The sequence below is a fragment of the Schistocerca serialis genome, chromosome 2, assembly GCF_023864345.2.
Source record: "Schistocerca serialis cubense isolate TAMUIC-IGC-003099 chromosome 2, iqSchSeri2.2, whole genome shotgun sequence".
Lineage (NCBI taxonomy): Eukaryota > Metazoa > Arthropoda > Insecta > Orthoptera > Acrididae > Schistocerca > Schistocerca serialis.
The window spans coordinates 550,632,110-550,646,036 of NC_064639.1; the positions used below are offsets into that span (position 1 = coordinate 550,632,110).

The 13,927-nt window shown below is 42.4% G+C and overlaps 1 protein-coding gene across 1 annotated transcript; it reads right to left on the reverse strand.

Annotated features, from left to right (window-relative positions):
• Nucleotides 1-3,488: 3,488 nt before the first annotated feature.
• On the reverse strand, nt 3,489-13,200 carry LOC126457544 (uncharacterized). The gene is made up of 5 exons (XM_050093951.1): nt 13,071-13,200; nt 8,891-9,103; nt 8,168-8,350; nt 5,606-5,839; nt 3,489-3,717 (listed from the first exon to the last, which is right to left on the reverse strand). The coding sequence occupies exons 1-5, from the start codon at nt 13,116-13,118 to the stop codon at nt 3,589-3,591; spliced, it is 807 nt and encodes a 268-aa protein (XP_049949908.1). The 5' UTR covers nt 13,119-13,200; the 3' UTR covers nt 3,489-3,588.
• Nucleotides 13,201-13,927: the final 727 nt, after the last annotated feature.

The window sequence follows — 13,927 nt, forward strand, 5'->3', positions numbered from 1 at the left end:
CCACGGCGGGCGGAAGCCTTATAACACGACCGTTCGCCGATTTGCGGGGGAGGAATGTGGTGTCACCGCCAAACACCACACTTGCTAGGTGGTAGCTTAAATCGGCCGCGGTCCATTTAGTACATGTCGGACCCGCGTGTCGCCACTGTGTGATCGCAGACCGAGCGCCACCACAAAGCAGGTCTCGAGATACGGAATAGGACTCGCCCCAGTTGTACGACGACTTTGCTAGCGACTACACTGACGAAGCCTTTCTCTCATTTGCCGAGAGACAGTTAGAATAGCCTTCAGCTAAGTCCATGGCTACGACCTAGCAAGGCGCCAGTAGCTTTACATAGTTTGATACTTACCGTATAAAGCATGTCTCAACAAGAACGTTGTAAACCAATGAGAAATAAAAGTTCAGTATTCGAGGAGCTGCATACTTTTCTTATTAGAATTCACTACTTATCCTGTTCCAGAATTCACGCCCGTCTGCGTTAGATAGCGTGCATTTCGGCCTCCTCTATCTACAAGGTGTTGGCACATTTGCCAACACTTCATTATCAGTAACTGGATGGTTTGGAAGGGGCCTCGTTGTGGGTCTTCATTTTGCAGTCTGGTCGAATTTTGTAGTATGCAGGCTAGTGGGGCATTCGGAGATGACATCACTCTGATGGACTGCAGGGGCAGGCACACTCTTAGTCAAGGTTCCAGTCGAGCATGCGTAACCATCGACAGGGAGAGTCACCATATTGTGCACCAAGCACTTGGTAATCCCCTCACATCCACTCCTGATATCCGAGATCGAGTATTGGATGCCATACAAGATTCTGTGTCATCCTGAATCATTGACTGGATACTTGTAGCATCCGCAGTAGTGAATTACCGTAACGTGAGTAGGCTACCATTAACACCACACCAGAAACGGATGCATTTCGGGTGGTGCTGTTACTGAATGCGTGGACTACTGATGAATAGCACCGCAATGTGTTCTGTGATGAATCGGGCTTCTTCTCTGTCCCATATGACCACTGTCAGTTAGACGTTCCTTTCATCCAATGGTTTGGAGAGGCACTCATGTGTTATACACTACTGGCTATTACAAATGCTACACCACGAAGATGACGTGCTACAGACGCTAAATTTAACCGTCAGGAAGAAGATACTGTGATATGCAAATGATAAGCTTTTCAGAGCATTCGCACAAGGTTGGCGCCGGTGGCGACACCTACAACGTGCTAACATGAGGAAAGTTTCCAACCGATTTCTCATACACAAACAGCAGTTGACCGGCGTTGCCTGGTGAAACATTGTTGTGATGCTTCGTGTAAGGAGGAGAAATGCGTACCATCAAGTTTTCGATTTTGATAAAGGTCGAATTGTAGCCCATCGCGATTGCGGTTTATCGTATCGCGACATTGCTGCTCGCGTTGGTCGAGATCCAATGACTGTTACCAGAATATGGAATCGGTGGTTTCAAGAGGGTAATACGCAACGCCGTGCTGGATTCCATCGGCCTCGTATCTCTAGCTGTCGAGATGACAGGCATCTTATCCGTATGGCTGTAACGGATCGTGCAGCCATGTCTCGATCCCTGCTTTAAGAGATGGGGACGTTTGCAAGACAATAACCATGTGCACGAACAGGTCGACGACGTTTGCAGCAGCGTGGACTATCAGCTCGGAGACCATGGCTGCGGCTACCCTTGACGCTGCATCACAGACAGGAGCGCCCGCGCTGGTGTACTCAACGACGAACCTGGGTGCACGAATTGCAAAACGTAATTTTTTCGGATGAATACAGGTGCAGTTTACAGCATCATGATGGTCGCATCCGTGTTTGGCGACATCGCGGTGAACGCTCATTGGAAGCGTGTATTTGTCATCGCCATACTGGCGTATCACCCGGCGTGATGGTATGGGGTGCCAATGGTTACACGTCTCGGTCACCTCTTGTTCGCATTGACGGCACTTTGAATAGTGGACGTTACATTTCAGATGTGTTACGACCCGTGGCTCTACCCTTCATTCGATCCCTGCAAAACCCCACATTTCAGCAGGATAATGCACGACCGCATGTTGCAGGTCCTGTACGGGTCTTTCTGGATACAGAAAATGTTCTACTGCTGCCCTGACCAGCACATTCTCCAGACCTCTCACCAATTGAAAACGTCTGGTCAATGGTGGCCGAGGAACAGGCCCGTCACAATACGCCAGTCACTACTCTTGATGAATTGTGGTATCGTGTTGAAGCTGTACCTGTACACGCCATCCAAGCTCTGTTTAACTCAATGCCCAGCCGTATCAAGGCCGTTATTACGGCCAGAGGTGGTTGTTCCGGGTACTGATTTCTCAGGATCTATGAACCCAAATTGCATGAAAATGTAATCACATGTCAGATCTAGTATAATATATTTGTCCAACGAATATCCGTTTATCATCTGCATTTCTTCTTGGTGTAGCAATTTTAATGGCCAGGCGTCAGAGTGTGGAGATCCATCGGATATGGCTTCAAGACACGGCTGGTAGTGAATGGAAGAACTCCGACGGCACAGCGGTACAGCGTGGACATCTAGCGTCCTTATGTGTCACCACTCAAATGATGGAATCTCGGTGACATATTTCATCAGGAAAATGCCCGTTCATGATCGTCTTTCCTAGAATTATCTGCGTGATGTTGAGATACTCCTGTAGTCAGCAAGACCTCCGGATCTGACACTGATGGAACACGGGTGGGACGAGCTGGGACTTCGCCTGATCACCAGTATTCAGCATATCAAGGACAACCTACTATAGCTGCGGGTCAGACATCTTCCCCATCCGAATCGCAGTACACATTCAGCCAGAGGCTGATTCAGTTTGATACTGGTAAGTGAGCTGGTGCTGCTGATTCTTTGTCAATTTGACTTGAGCCGGCCGCTGTGGCCGAACGGTGCTAGGAGCTTCAGTCCGGAACTGCGCGACTTTTATGGTCGCAGGTTCGAATTGTGCCTCGGGTGTGGATGTGTGTGATTTCTTTAGGTTAGTTAGGTTTAAGTAGTTCTAAGTTCTAGGGGGTTGATGACCTCAGATGTTAAGTACGATAGTGCTCAGAGCCATTTGAACCATTTGATGACCTCAGATAGTAAGTCCCATAGTGCTCAGAGCCATTTTGACTCGATTTTGTAATAACTGAAAATACAACACATATCCTCTCAACATTTTAGTTTCAGTTCGTTTCTTCGCCCTTACGTCTGCTGCACTTTTATTTTAAGGTAGTCTACACTATTCGAGTATAGCTTTTTGTGTGGCCTCATTACTATCTGACTGGCAAACCATTACTAAAGGCTGGGATTATAACACTGCACGCTTCTGTCCTCTCGCCCCATGTGCGGAATTCTCACATTCTACGCGACCATTCACTGGCATTTAAGGGATACCACATCACCATTCCTTCCTCCGACTGTGCTGTACTACGTAATGTCGTGATATGGTAATGGATACCCAGGAAGTAATACACTGTTCAGATGATGCTTTGCTGACACGTTTATTTCGTCATCGGAGATTGTACAGAGTTTCCTGGCGGTTGTCGCCTGCCGCTGGCCTCCTCTCCTGCTCGGTACGCTCCTCACGAGCTGGAGGTGCTGTTGCTGCTGGAGACGTTGGAAGTGCTGGAGTCGCTGGAAGTGCTGGACGAGGCGTCGCTGCTCAGCTTGGACTTGACGCTGTCGAACAGCGCCTGGGTGGATCTCAGGGCCTGTAAACAAGCCCAATATTTACCGTCGCTCACCGCCGATGGCTGAGAATGTGCATCAGACCAAGAGTCTCTGCTCGTGTAAATTACACTGTGGAAGAAATTTTCTCGGATGGTGGACAATAAATGAAAGTTAGCACCTAGACTCAGTGACAGCAACGAAGGCACCTTCAGTGTTGCATAAAAAAGTGGTAACAATATGATCTACTTCATTAAGTGGAGTGGTCTAAGTACCAAACATCTTGTTAATTTATTGCGCATAAAGACGATTTGATGCTAAAAGATTTGTTGATTGCTACCATTTCACTAAACATATTTGCAGTCGGCTTTTAACGGTGGATTACTTGCACTCTTGTCTATAAAAAAAGACATTGATTTTGAAACTTCCTGGCAGATTAAAAGTGTGTGCTGGACCGAGACTCAAACTCGGGACCTTTGCCTTTCGCGGGCAAGTGCTCTACCAAGTGAGCTATCCATGCACGACTCACAGCCCGTCCCCACAGCTGTACTTCTGCCAGTATCTCGTCTCCTGCCTTCCATACTTTACAGAAGCTGTCTCAATCGAGTATTCGCTGCCATAAAGTAGCACTAGCATGACGTTGTTTTACAGAAGTTCAATTTTCTGTCTCTATTAACTTTATTTTTTAAATTTTTGTTTGTAGTTTCTCGTTTCTGTTGGAATTAATTTGTTTTCTTTTCCGTGCCAGACTTGCTTAAGCATCTTGTTTTCTATAACAATCTCAGATCGGACAGGGATTTATCTTAGTGGATCATCAGTTAACTTTAGTAGCAGTTATTTTTAGAGTTTATTGTTTTCTTCCCAACTCGTGTACTGTAGCTCATACACAGAGCTACGTCTCTCGTTTGTAATACAATTACATAACCTGCATACACCAAGCCATTTAATTTTAGTTTCCATTTCAGGTCTGCAACGTGAATGTTAAGAAGAATCGGTGAAATGTTGCCTTCCTGTCTGACATCTTGATTTACTACCATCTAACCTGGTTTTGAAGTGGTTACTTTATGATTATTTTGGCGTCATCATGTATACTTTTGTTTACCTCCTTAAGGTGCATGGGGTATCTTTGCCTATCCATTATTGTCTATAATCTATTTCTGATCACCGTGTCAGAGGCTTTTTGAAATGCAAAAACGCAATACGTGTTTCCAAAGTGACTTCTCGTCGTATTTCTAAAATTCTTTTGATGATGAATATTTTTATCACTGTACAAGCGTCCTTTCCTAAACCCACTTTGCTCTTCTCCCAAGCAGCCATTTGTTTTTACTTTCAAAGAATTATTTATTGTTTTTGAGTAATGTTTATAAGCCTAGTTCCTGAGAGTTTTACCCCTGTAATTATCCCACTCATTTCTTTGGCCCTTTTTAAACACAGAAACTACCTCAGCGGTTTTCCAGACAGCAGGGATTTTATAACTTCGCCGGCACTCACTGAATAGATCTAACAGTCTCAGTTCGCGCATCGTCCCTCCATACTTAATAAGTTCAGCAGTTACTCCATCTGCGCCACAACTCTTGCGATCTGTCATACTTTTCAGATCCTATTGAATGTCATCTAAGATTAGCGAATCATGAATCTTATTATAACGGAGTGTTGGGTAACCTGTATTTATTTTAGCAGTCTCGCAGAACCTTAACTTCCTGCAATGCTGCATCCACTGTTATTCATTAATTACCTTCTTTCTAGCATTATCTCTCTCCGACAGATTTCAATTTTTCCTTTGCTGAATTTGCAAATGGGACGGAAAAGGAAACGTCTAAATGCTGTACAGTGAATCCTCCGCTATGCTCCGTAAACTGGGTTGTGGAGTGTTTGTGCAGATCTAGCAAGGATTACTCGCAACTCTGACGACGGAAAACAACGGAAGCGTACCTCCTCGATGGAGGAGACGACCATCTGCGCCTTGGCGGAGGTGTCGTCGGCGGCGGCTTTGTTGAGGGCCTGCACGGCGGCGGCGGCCTGCTGCATCGCCTGCTCGGCACTCGCGATGTTGTCCTGCGTCGCGTTGCCCACGGCGGCCACCGCCGTCTCCATGGCGGACACCGCGCTCGACGCCTTGTCAGCCAGGTCGGACGCCGCGTCGGAGAACGCGCTCTCCACCAGCGACTGCAACAGCACGGTGACACGTCAGCCGATACCGGGCTCTCTACCGTCTCACACGTCTGAACCCCAGAACCCTCGGTAACCAGAGTGTACGCGCAGATGCACTATGATTGTAGACACTACTGACGCTCATCATCTAGGATGCTCTCGCCTCAGCGCATCATCTAGAATTTTATACGTACGCTGTTCACACATTTGAAACTCATACACAGTTTTGAACGTAACAGACATAGCCATGCCCTTTTGTATCATTATTATAATTATTTAATTTATTATTAGTTAAACGGACAAACAAATAAGTCGCAATCACACAGCCAAACACTGGCACGCCAAATGTTTATTCAGGCGTTTTCCCAGGTTTTGACAGATGTAAACCCCATGGTTCCTTCGCAGTTATCTTCTTTTCACATATGTTTTTCTTTCCAACTTCTCCTGTTGCCCCTTTTAGAGATGTCCATTCCTCTTCAACTGTACCGAGCTATTCCTTACTGCTCTATCCATAGCCTTAGAGAACTTCAAGTGTGTATCGTCATTCCTTAGTACTTCTGTAGGCCATTTCTTTACTTATTGATTCTTCCTGATTAATCTCTTGTACTTCAGCCTACTGATCATCAGCACTGCATTGTGATCTGAGTCTGTATCTGCTACTCGGTACGCCTTACAGTCCACTATCTAATTTCGGAATGATTGTCTGACCATGATATAATCTAACTGAAACCTTCCCTTATCACCCGGTGTATCCCAAGTATAGCTCCTCCTCTCGTGGTTCTTGAACAGAGTATTCGCTATTACTAGCTGAAATTATTGTAGAACTCAATTAGTCTTTCTCCTCTCTCATTCCTTGACCAGTCTCCATATTCTCCTGTAACCTTTTCATCTACTCCTTCCCCTATAACTGCGTTCCATTCCACCATCACTATTATATTTTCATCTCTCTTTACATTCTCTACTTCCCTTTCAATATCCTCATATACTTTCTCTCCCTCTTCATCTCCAGCAAGAGATGTTGACATGTATATCTGAACTATTGTTGTCGGTTTTGGTTTGCTATCGATTGTTATAAGAACAAACCTATCACTAACCTGATCACTGTAATATACTCTTTGCCCCACCTTTCGATTCGTAACGAATTCTAATCCGGTTATACCGTTTTCTGCTGCTGTTGATATTGCTCTATATTCATCGGACAAGAAATCCTTGCCTTCTTTCCATTTCACTTCACTGAGCCCTACTATATCTAGATTGAGCCTTTGCATTTTCCTTGTCAGATTTAATAGCTTCCCTACCATGTTCAAGCTACTGACACTCCACGCCCCATGTCGTAGAAAGTTATCCTTTCGTTGCATTAGCTAGTGCAAGTGCAAGTACAAGTGAACATTAGAAGTGAAAACGAATCAGCACGTTTACGAGCAATTAACCGTTTTGCTTCACCTCATTATTCTTCGAGAGTATTTGAAACTTTATTCCCGACCAGTTCTCGTTTTCTGCACATGCCACACAGAAAAACCATTTGTCTTCGCTGAGAGCAATTCAAAATATAGGTAGTCTGAGAACTTGCCAATTCGCTGACAACTGTACACTTAATCGCCAGTCATCGATAAGAACGCACACTTTCGTCATCAACCTTGTGGTCGGTGAAAACGTTGAGGACATTACAATGGGTTATGGCAGTTTTGGGCTACTGAGAGGTGGCGAAACGACATCTAATGTCTCCGGGAACCACCAATAAACATTTTGTCTGTAGCAAAAGTTGTTCTCCGTGACGTGATCTATCACTCCTAAAGGTCCCATGTAAGGACTTGTAGACATCCTGCACATGTTCAGTAATCAGAATCTTACAGTTTACAAACATTAGCTCAAAACTAGCAATGAAACATTAATTATAATTATGGATTAGTGCACGGTTTCACTTTCAGTGTCCTACGATCATTTGTGTAGTGAACGATAGCTGCACCTTTCTCTCTAAATTTTAAGGTTTGCGTTGTTCATTTCGACCACTGACATGAGAATATTTACTACGATGATAACAGTTAAGGGTTCCCTGGATGTTTTGTCAGCCAATATTGGTCTGTACAAGGTAATTTTGTACACACAAAATTATTATGTCGATCATTTCGATCGAGACCTTCTGTAAACGCGCCACATATTCTTCGAACACTTTACCCTCTCTCTCTCTCTCGTTTTCCACACACAACACTGCCTGTAAATTACTGAAAACTGGTGTGCACGATGCCAAATATCACAAACAGTTACCTTTTCTGGTAGTTAATTTCCCCATTATCTCAGCATGCCAAGCAAAATCGTCTCACGTCAAACGATTCGTCAACTTACCTCAATTTTGTTCAGCTGTGTAGACGTAGAGTTCAAAGCATCTTTTACTTTGGCAGCCATGGCGTCGTTAAATGCCTCTGCGCTGTTGAAGATGTTGTCTGCAACGTTCTTCGCAGTGCTTGCGGCGTTGTTCATAGCATTCGTGATCGCATCAATCATGCTTTCAATGCCTGAAGAGGAACTCTGTCAAAAAGCAACAAATATCAATCATTGACTCGGGTATAGTTTACGATACTCTCCAGCAAAGTCACTTTCAGCTAAAGCATTACTTTATAGTGGACACTAAACCAAAGGCTGATTTATTAGATGTGCTTGAATCGCTAAGGAAACCTAATACCTAGTTGTGGATACTGAATATTCCGATACCACGAATGAACATATACCAGATGCAGAGCCACTACTGTGCAAAAAGAACTCTCGCTTCTGTTTACAGTGATACTGCAGCTGCAATAGGCATTGCATAGCAACATGCATTCGGAAGACCCTTGGAATTACATTATGCCTTAGAATAGACATAACATTTCATCCATGCGTAATTTATATGGTGAAATAACATTTTCTTGCAGACATAAGGATCACAACTTTATCTTCGACAAGGATAGAAGCTGAAGTTACGAATTAAAATACAGTCAAAATTTGCTTATGCAGCGACATAGCAAGACAAATGTGTAACTATAATTTATGTTAGAGTAAGTTATAAAGAGACATGTCATAATTACTTACTTCGGAGCTAGTTGCGTTGTCCGCGGTGGTCGCATTACCCGAAGAAGAAGCGGTAGAGTTGTCAGAGGTAGTGGCATTGGTCGAAGCGCCGTTGCTGTTCCCATTCACGGCGTTCTCAATACCTTGCTGGATTCCGTTTGCAACTGCTTCCGCGCCATCTTTGATACCACTGAGGATATCTCCGAAGTCAAATAACAAGGGAGATGCAGACACCTAAAGTAAAGAAACGACAAATATTAAGTTTCTTTCAGGATAAGAGAGACATTAGGCTATGACAAATATATCATTTACCTTCGCGATATGAATTAAATTCGCTTTTCGTATTCTTTCACCCACTCCCACTCTTACATACGTTAACAGTAAGTTTTTGTTATTAGATATCACTAGATCTTTTCACACTTATTTTATTACCTTTATGTCCTCCTCGAGCTCAGCAAATTTTCCGTTTTGGCTGATAATTGCGAATTACAATGACATTCGCTGATCCAAAAAAGTCTGATTAGTAAAGCTGTCAAATCTCAAAGTATTCTCATATCAATTCCAATTTAATGCAATTACTTTAACAAGCACAACGACCTCGTAATATAGTGTTATGGCGGAGACCTTTAATCTAACTTCATCTGTTCACATAAAAGCAAATATACACATACATACTTCTGCAAAAAAATTTCTGACAAGCTTGTCTTTCCTTTCACTTTCAGCAGCCATTTTAGTAATGGACTCGAAAACTAGTGTTTTCACTCTTACATTGCTTTCACAGTGCCACGCCTTCCAGCTAGAATCTTTATTGAGGTATTTGAAAACCATTGGCATATTCAACTTGAATGTAAGATTTTAGGATTCAGGGAAACTCTTCAGCTTACAGATTGAGTCCGTGATGGTGTTACAAACTTTCAGCGATGATGGCGAAGGGTAAAGGTATTATTATGAGGCATGAGATCCTAGTCCAGAAACGACAGAGCTGAAAGTTATAAGAGAAAATCATTCTGACATCTCTGACAGGTGATCACTTCCACTGCAAGCTCTTTGCTTCCCGTATTTTGAGAGATGATAATATGGACGTAAACAAACAAATAATTGTCCGTTAAGCATGGGCTCTAAACAGCATAACTTGAACACTTCTCCATTATCTATACTGTGGAACAAATCTCTTTTACTACGAGCTCTTTGTCTTCCATGTTATGAGAAGTGTAGTCTGTCCAGTAAACATGGCCTCTAATTTGTATACCTTAAAAGCTATGAACACTTGTTCATCTTTCCTATAGTGAAACAAATTTCTTCTTCTGAACTTGTACTTATAGCTCTTAAAGTATACATTTTAGACCCAATATTTATTAGACCTTTTTTCTAGTTTTTTTTCATATTGTCTTCTCCCAAAATATGAAAAGCAAAGAACTTCCGGTAGAAGGGGTCTGTTGTTACATGTATCAGATAAAAATTCCTTATACTTTTGTTTATGGACCGAAATTTCGAACTGACACATTTATGCTTCTCAATCATCCCTGAAACTTTTCACCATCATTACGGAATTACCATGCTTATCTGCAACATAAGTAAGTTTCGTGTGAAAGCACATTTTTTTGAAGAATTACCTCTTTGTAACGAGATTAATTACCGTAACTGTGTAGTTCTTCTAGAGAAGCATCAGGCTTTTGTCATTGTAGCAGTTGTTTTTTTCTGTCGTTACAGAATGACATTTGCTAACTTCATACGCCTAAAAAGCAATTTCGTTTCTGGCCGTAGGAAGCCTTCGAGAACAAGTAATCCCATTAAACTCCTCACACGTAGCTAGAGAACTTGATCAACTAGAACAAATTGTACATGGAATAGCAGCAAAATGTGAAATATCATAGGCAGCTTTTAGTGGAAGACACACCGATGTGCTGAAACACTATGCGTGTTAGTAAAACTATGGAGAGTAACGCTGCGGCGATTCTGCGTGGCATGTCTCTGGTAGATTTTCAGTGGTACGTGACACCAGATGTCTACGCAGGGTCACGCATTTCCCGTAAATTGAGGGCCGTAGGTATGTGGGCTTGGAGGTGTCACCCAGTCGCATCCCTGGTTTGTTCCACTGTGTTCGTATCATGCGGGTTTGGTGGCCAATACATAACGTGAGATCACTGCCATCCCCCTCAAGCCAGTATAGGGGAGTCTGGCCTTCTGACACGGCCAGTTGCCCTACTGAAAGGTGCTAGGGCCGTCAGGAAAGGCATGAAGCATGAAGAGATGGAAGTGGTCCGTAATAACATTCACTTACTGTACTTCGACATGTAATTATTACGAAAAAATATACAACGCGCGTGTCTCTGCAGGGTTAAAGTATTTAAATTTGTTTCACATTCTTGAATTCACCGCAATTCTGACTTCATGTACTCGTCTTAAGTGAGCATGTGTTATATCTTACGTTTGGATGTAAAACGGAAACTTTTTTTAAATAAGGGGAGAGATATGACTTGCAAGTTGCTGCATCAGTGCAACGGACAGTTCCCATGTTAATTGTGTCATTGATCAAAGCCAATAATTGTGACGTAAATTTGACTTTAACTTTTAGAGCCACTGTATCTGTTGTTTCAGAGCATTCGGAAACGTGAGTAACTATAGTGCAAGAAGATATATCTTTATTGATAGAAATAGTAAAGGATTCATGTGAACTGATACCTATAATCATACAGAATTTCTGCTAAAGTGGCTACTCACCTACATATACATTTAAGAGAATAGCCTTCACAAAAATAGTGCGACGAGATCAAAACATTCCAGGTAGAATTACAATCGCCAAAACTCTTATAAAGTGGTTTCGCCATTGTGGTGATTCAGAGATTCAACGAAAATAAAATCGAAACTAAACTACTAATTGGCAAAAAAAAATCTCATTCGGCGAATAGACCATCGCGCTGTTCGCAACCAAAAGCTTACGATCCAGCCATTCTCCACATGTAAGGCGTTGTGGACATAATGCAATGGTTAGGATGGTATGGTCATAATGAAAGAAAAGGTAACTGGCCGATTTCTGCGAATACATTTTAAGTGACAAACGTATGACTTAAAGTAACTTAGGAGGTTAGCTACCATTCTAGTATTAGTTTCAGAAATACTGCCATCTTCACACATCCACGTGTAAAGGTAACACAAGGACAAAAGCGTTTCCAGTTGAGTCATCTCATGTTACGTTCACAGCTGATACCGCTCGTGTCCTTGTGCTACGTTTGTACTTGGATTTCTGAAAATGGAAGTAATTCCGAAACGCGTCATGCATAACTTATGTTCAATAAAGTCATTCCTCACCTACTGTATCATTTTATGCCACCTACCAATCTTAACTACAGATTACACATATTCATATTTTAGATGATTATGTTCACTGTCGTGCCAACGGTGTAGCTCTCGTTGCCAGGATGGAATTGCATCTAAACAACACTGGAAATGTCAACAATTGGTCTGCTGAGAAGAGAATGAAATAAGACGTCTCCTCTGGCACTAATTATTGCCGAATTTGAATATTACCATCTGGTGTTGTCCATATTCGCAGACTAATATAGTCGCTACTACCCTACAGTAGTGTCCTGCAAAGAATCGGAACAGTTTCTCTTTCACTAAAAACATAGAAACCGACTGCCAACCTTTCAGAACTTATATTTGTCGATCGTCAGAAGGACTCGATGCGTTTTATGTCATAAGTATCTGTACACTGTACTATGTGAGCTTCTTATAGTATTTAGTCAATCTCCCGAAAACGTTAAAAGTGAGTTTACGCACTAATAGCTTTATGAAACACGTGCAGTTTCCTATGTGACAGTAGCCAGTAGAACAGCCTGTCGTGGTTTATTTGGTAAATGGTTTAAAACACAGCTAGCAGAATCGGCGCGCTCTGGGTGTAACATCTAAAGATTGTCAGGACGGTGAAGATATTAAGGCCAGCAACAAACGAAGCAGTGGTTTCAAAGATGTGTGTACTGAAGCTGTATAAGATAAAATGCAGTGAATCGATTATTCTCAATGGCAAAAAGGAACCAGTTTTAATCTGATGTTCTGTCCCTAGAAGTCCAGGAAATCTGTTGAGGCTGTTGAGCAAAGATACAATTTATCATGGAAGTGGGTATTCATAATCCACCACCCCAAGAGATTAAGTTCGTACCCAGGATAACATATGGCTGAGTGTGAACCTCGTGCTACATACCTGCGCTACCACAGCCAATGCGACGACGATCACCAACTTGGAAGCCATGTTGTCTGAGGACGATTCGGTACAAGTGCAATACCTTGACGGTTGGGAGGTGTTTTATAGGCACCCACCGTCAGCAGTCACACTTGCTGACGTTAATCGCAGGTGTCTCTAACACTTCCGCTGCAAACAGTACCGCCTGTACACTTGTTTATTCAGGTGTTGGAAACGATAGTATACAAAAGTCTCCGAACATCCGTAATGTTTCTCACCCGTTAGTATTGAAATGTGGAAATTCTGACTCGAAACAAAGCAAATGGCAAGAACAGAATGTCTACCTTCAATTTACCACTGAACCACGAATACAGATATGTAACGTAGGATTATTCTAACATTCCGTTGCCTAATTGATCTTGTATTCCCCAGTTCCAATTCTTCAACAAGAAACGGGACACAACATTAATAAAACCCTGAAATATCCTAAGAAATTGCCTAATGGTTTTGCATTGCCAGTAAAAAGAGAACAAAGAGAGTGTATGACGGTGCAAGTCAGCAATAACCTTAATGTATTCACATATTTATAATGTGATGAAAACAAAGTACAGAAAATCTATCAGACAATTGGAATATCAGTAAATAACGTGAAGGGGATGAAAATGTAATAGTCTCGAGAATAGATGGAATAACAGAATTATTTGAAAGTGCATACCAACTACAAAAGAGAGTAAGACAAGAGATTTTTATCGATGGGGCTCCAAGAAGTTAGAGTGATTTCTTTTTTCTCATTTCATGCGAGTAGGTGGAACACACAGCAAAGATGAGGAGATACAAAATCTGAAAAAATTGGATGAAAGCGCGCAAGCTTGTAATAT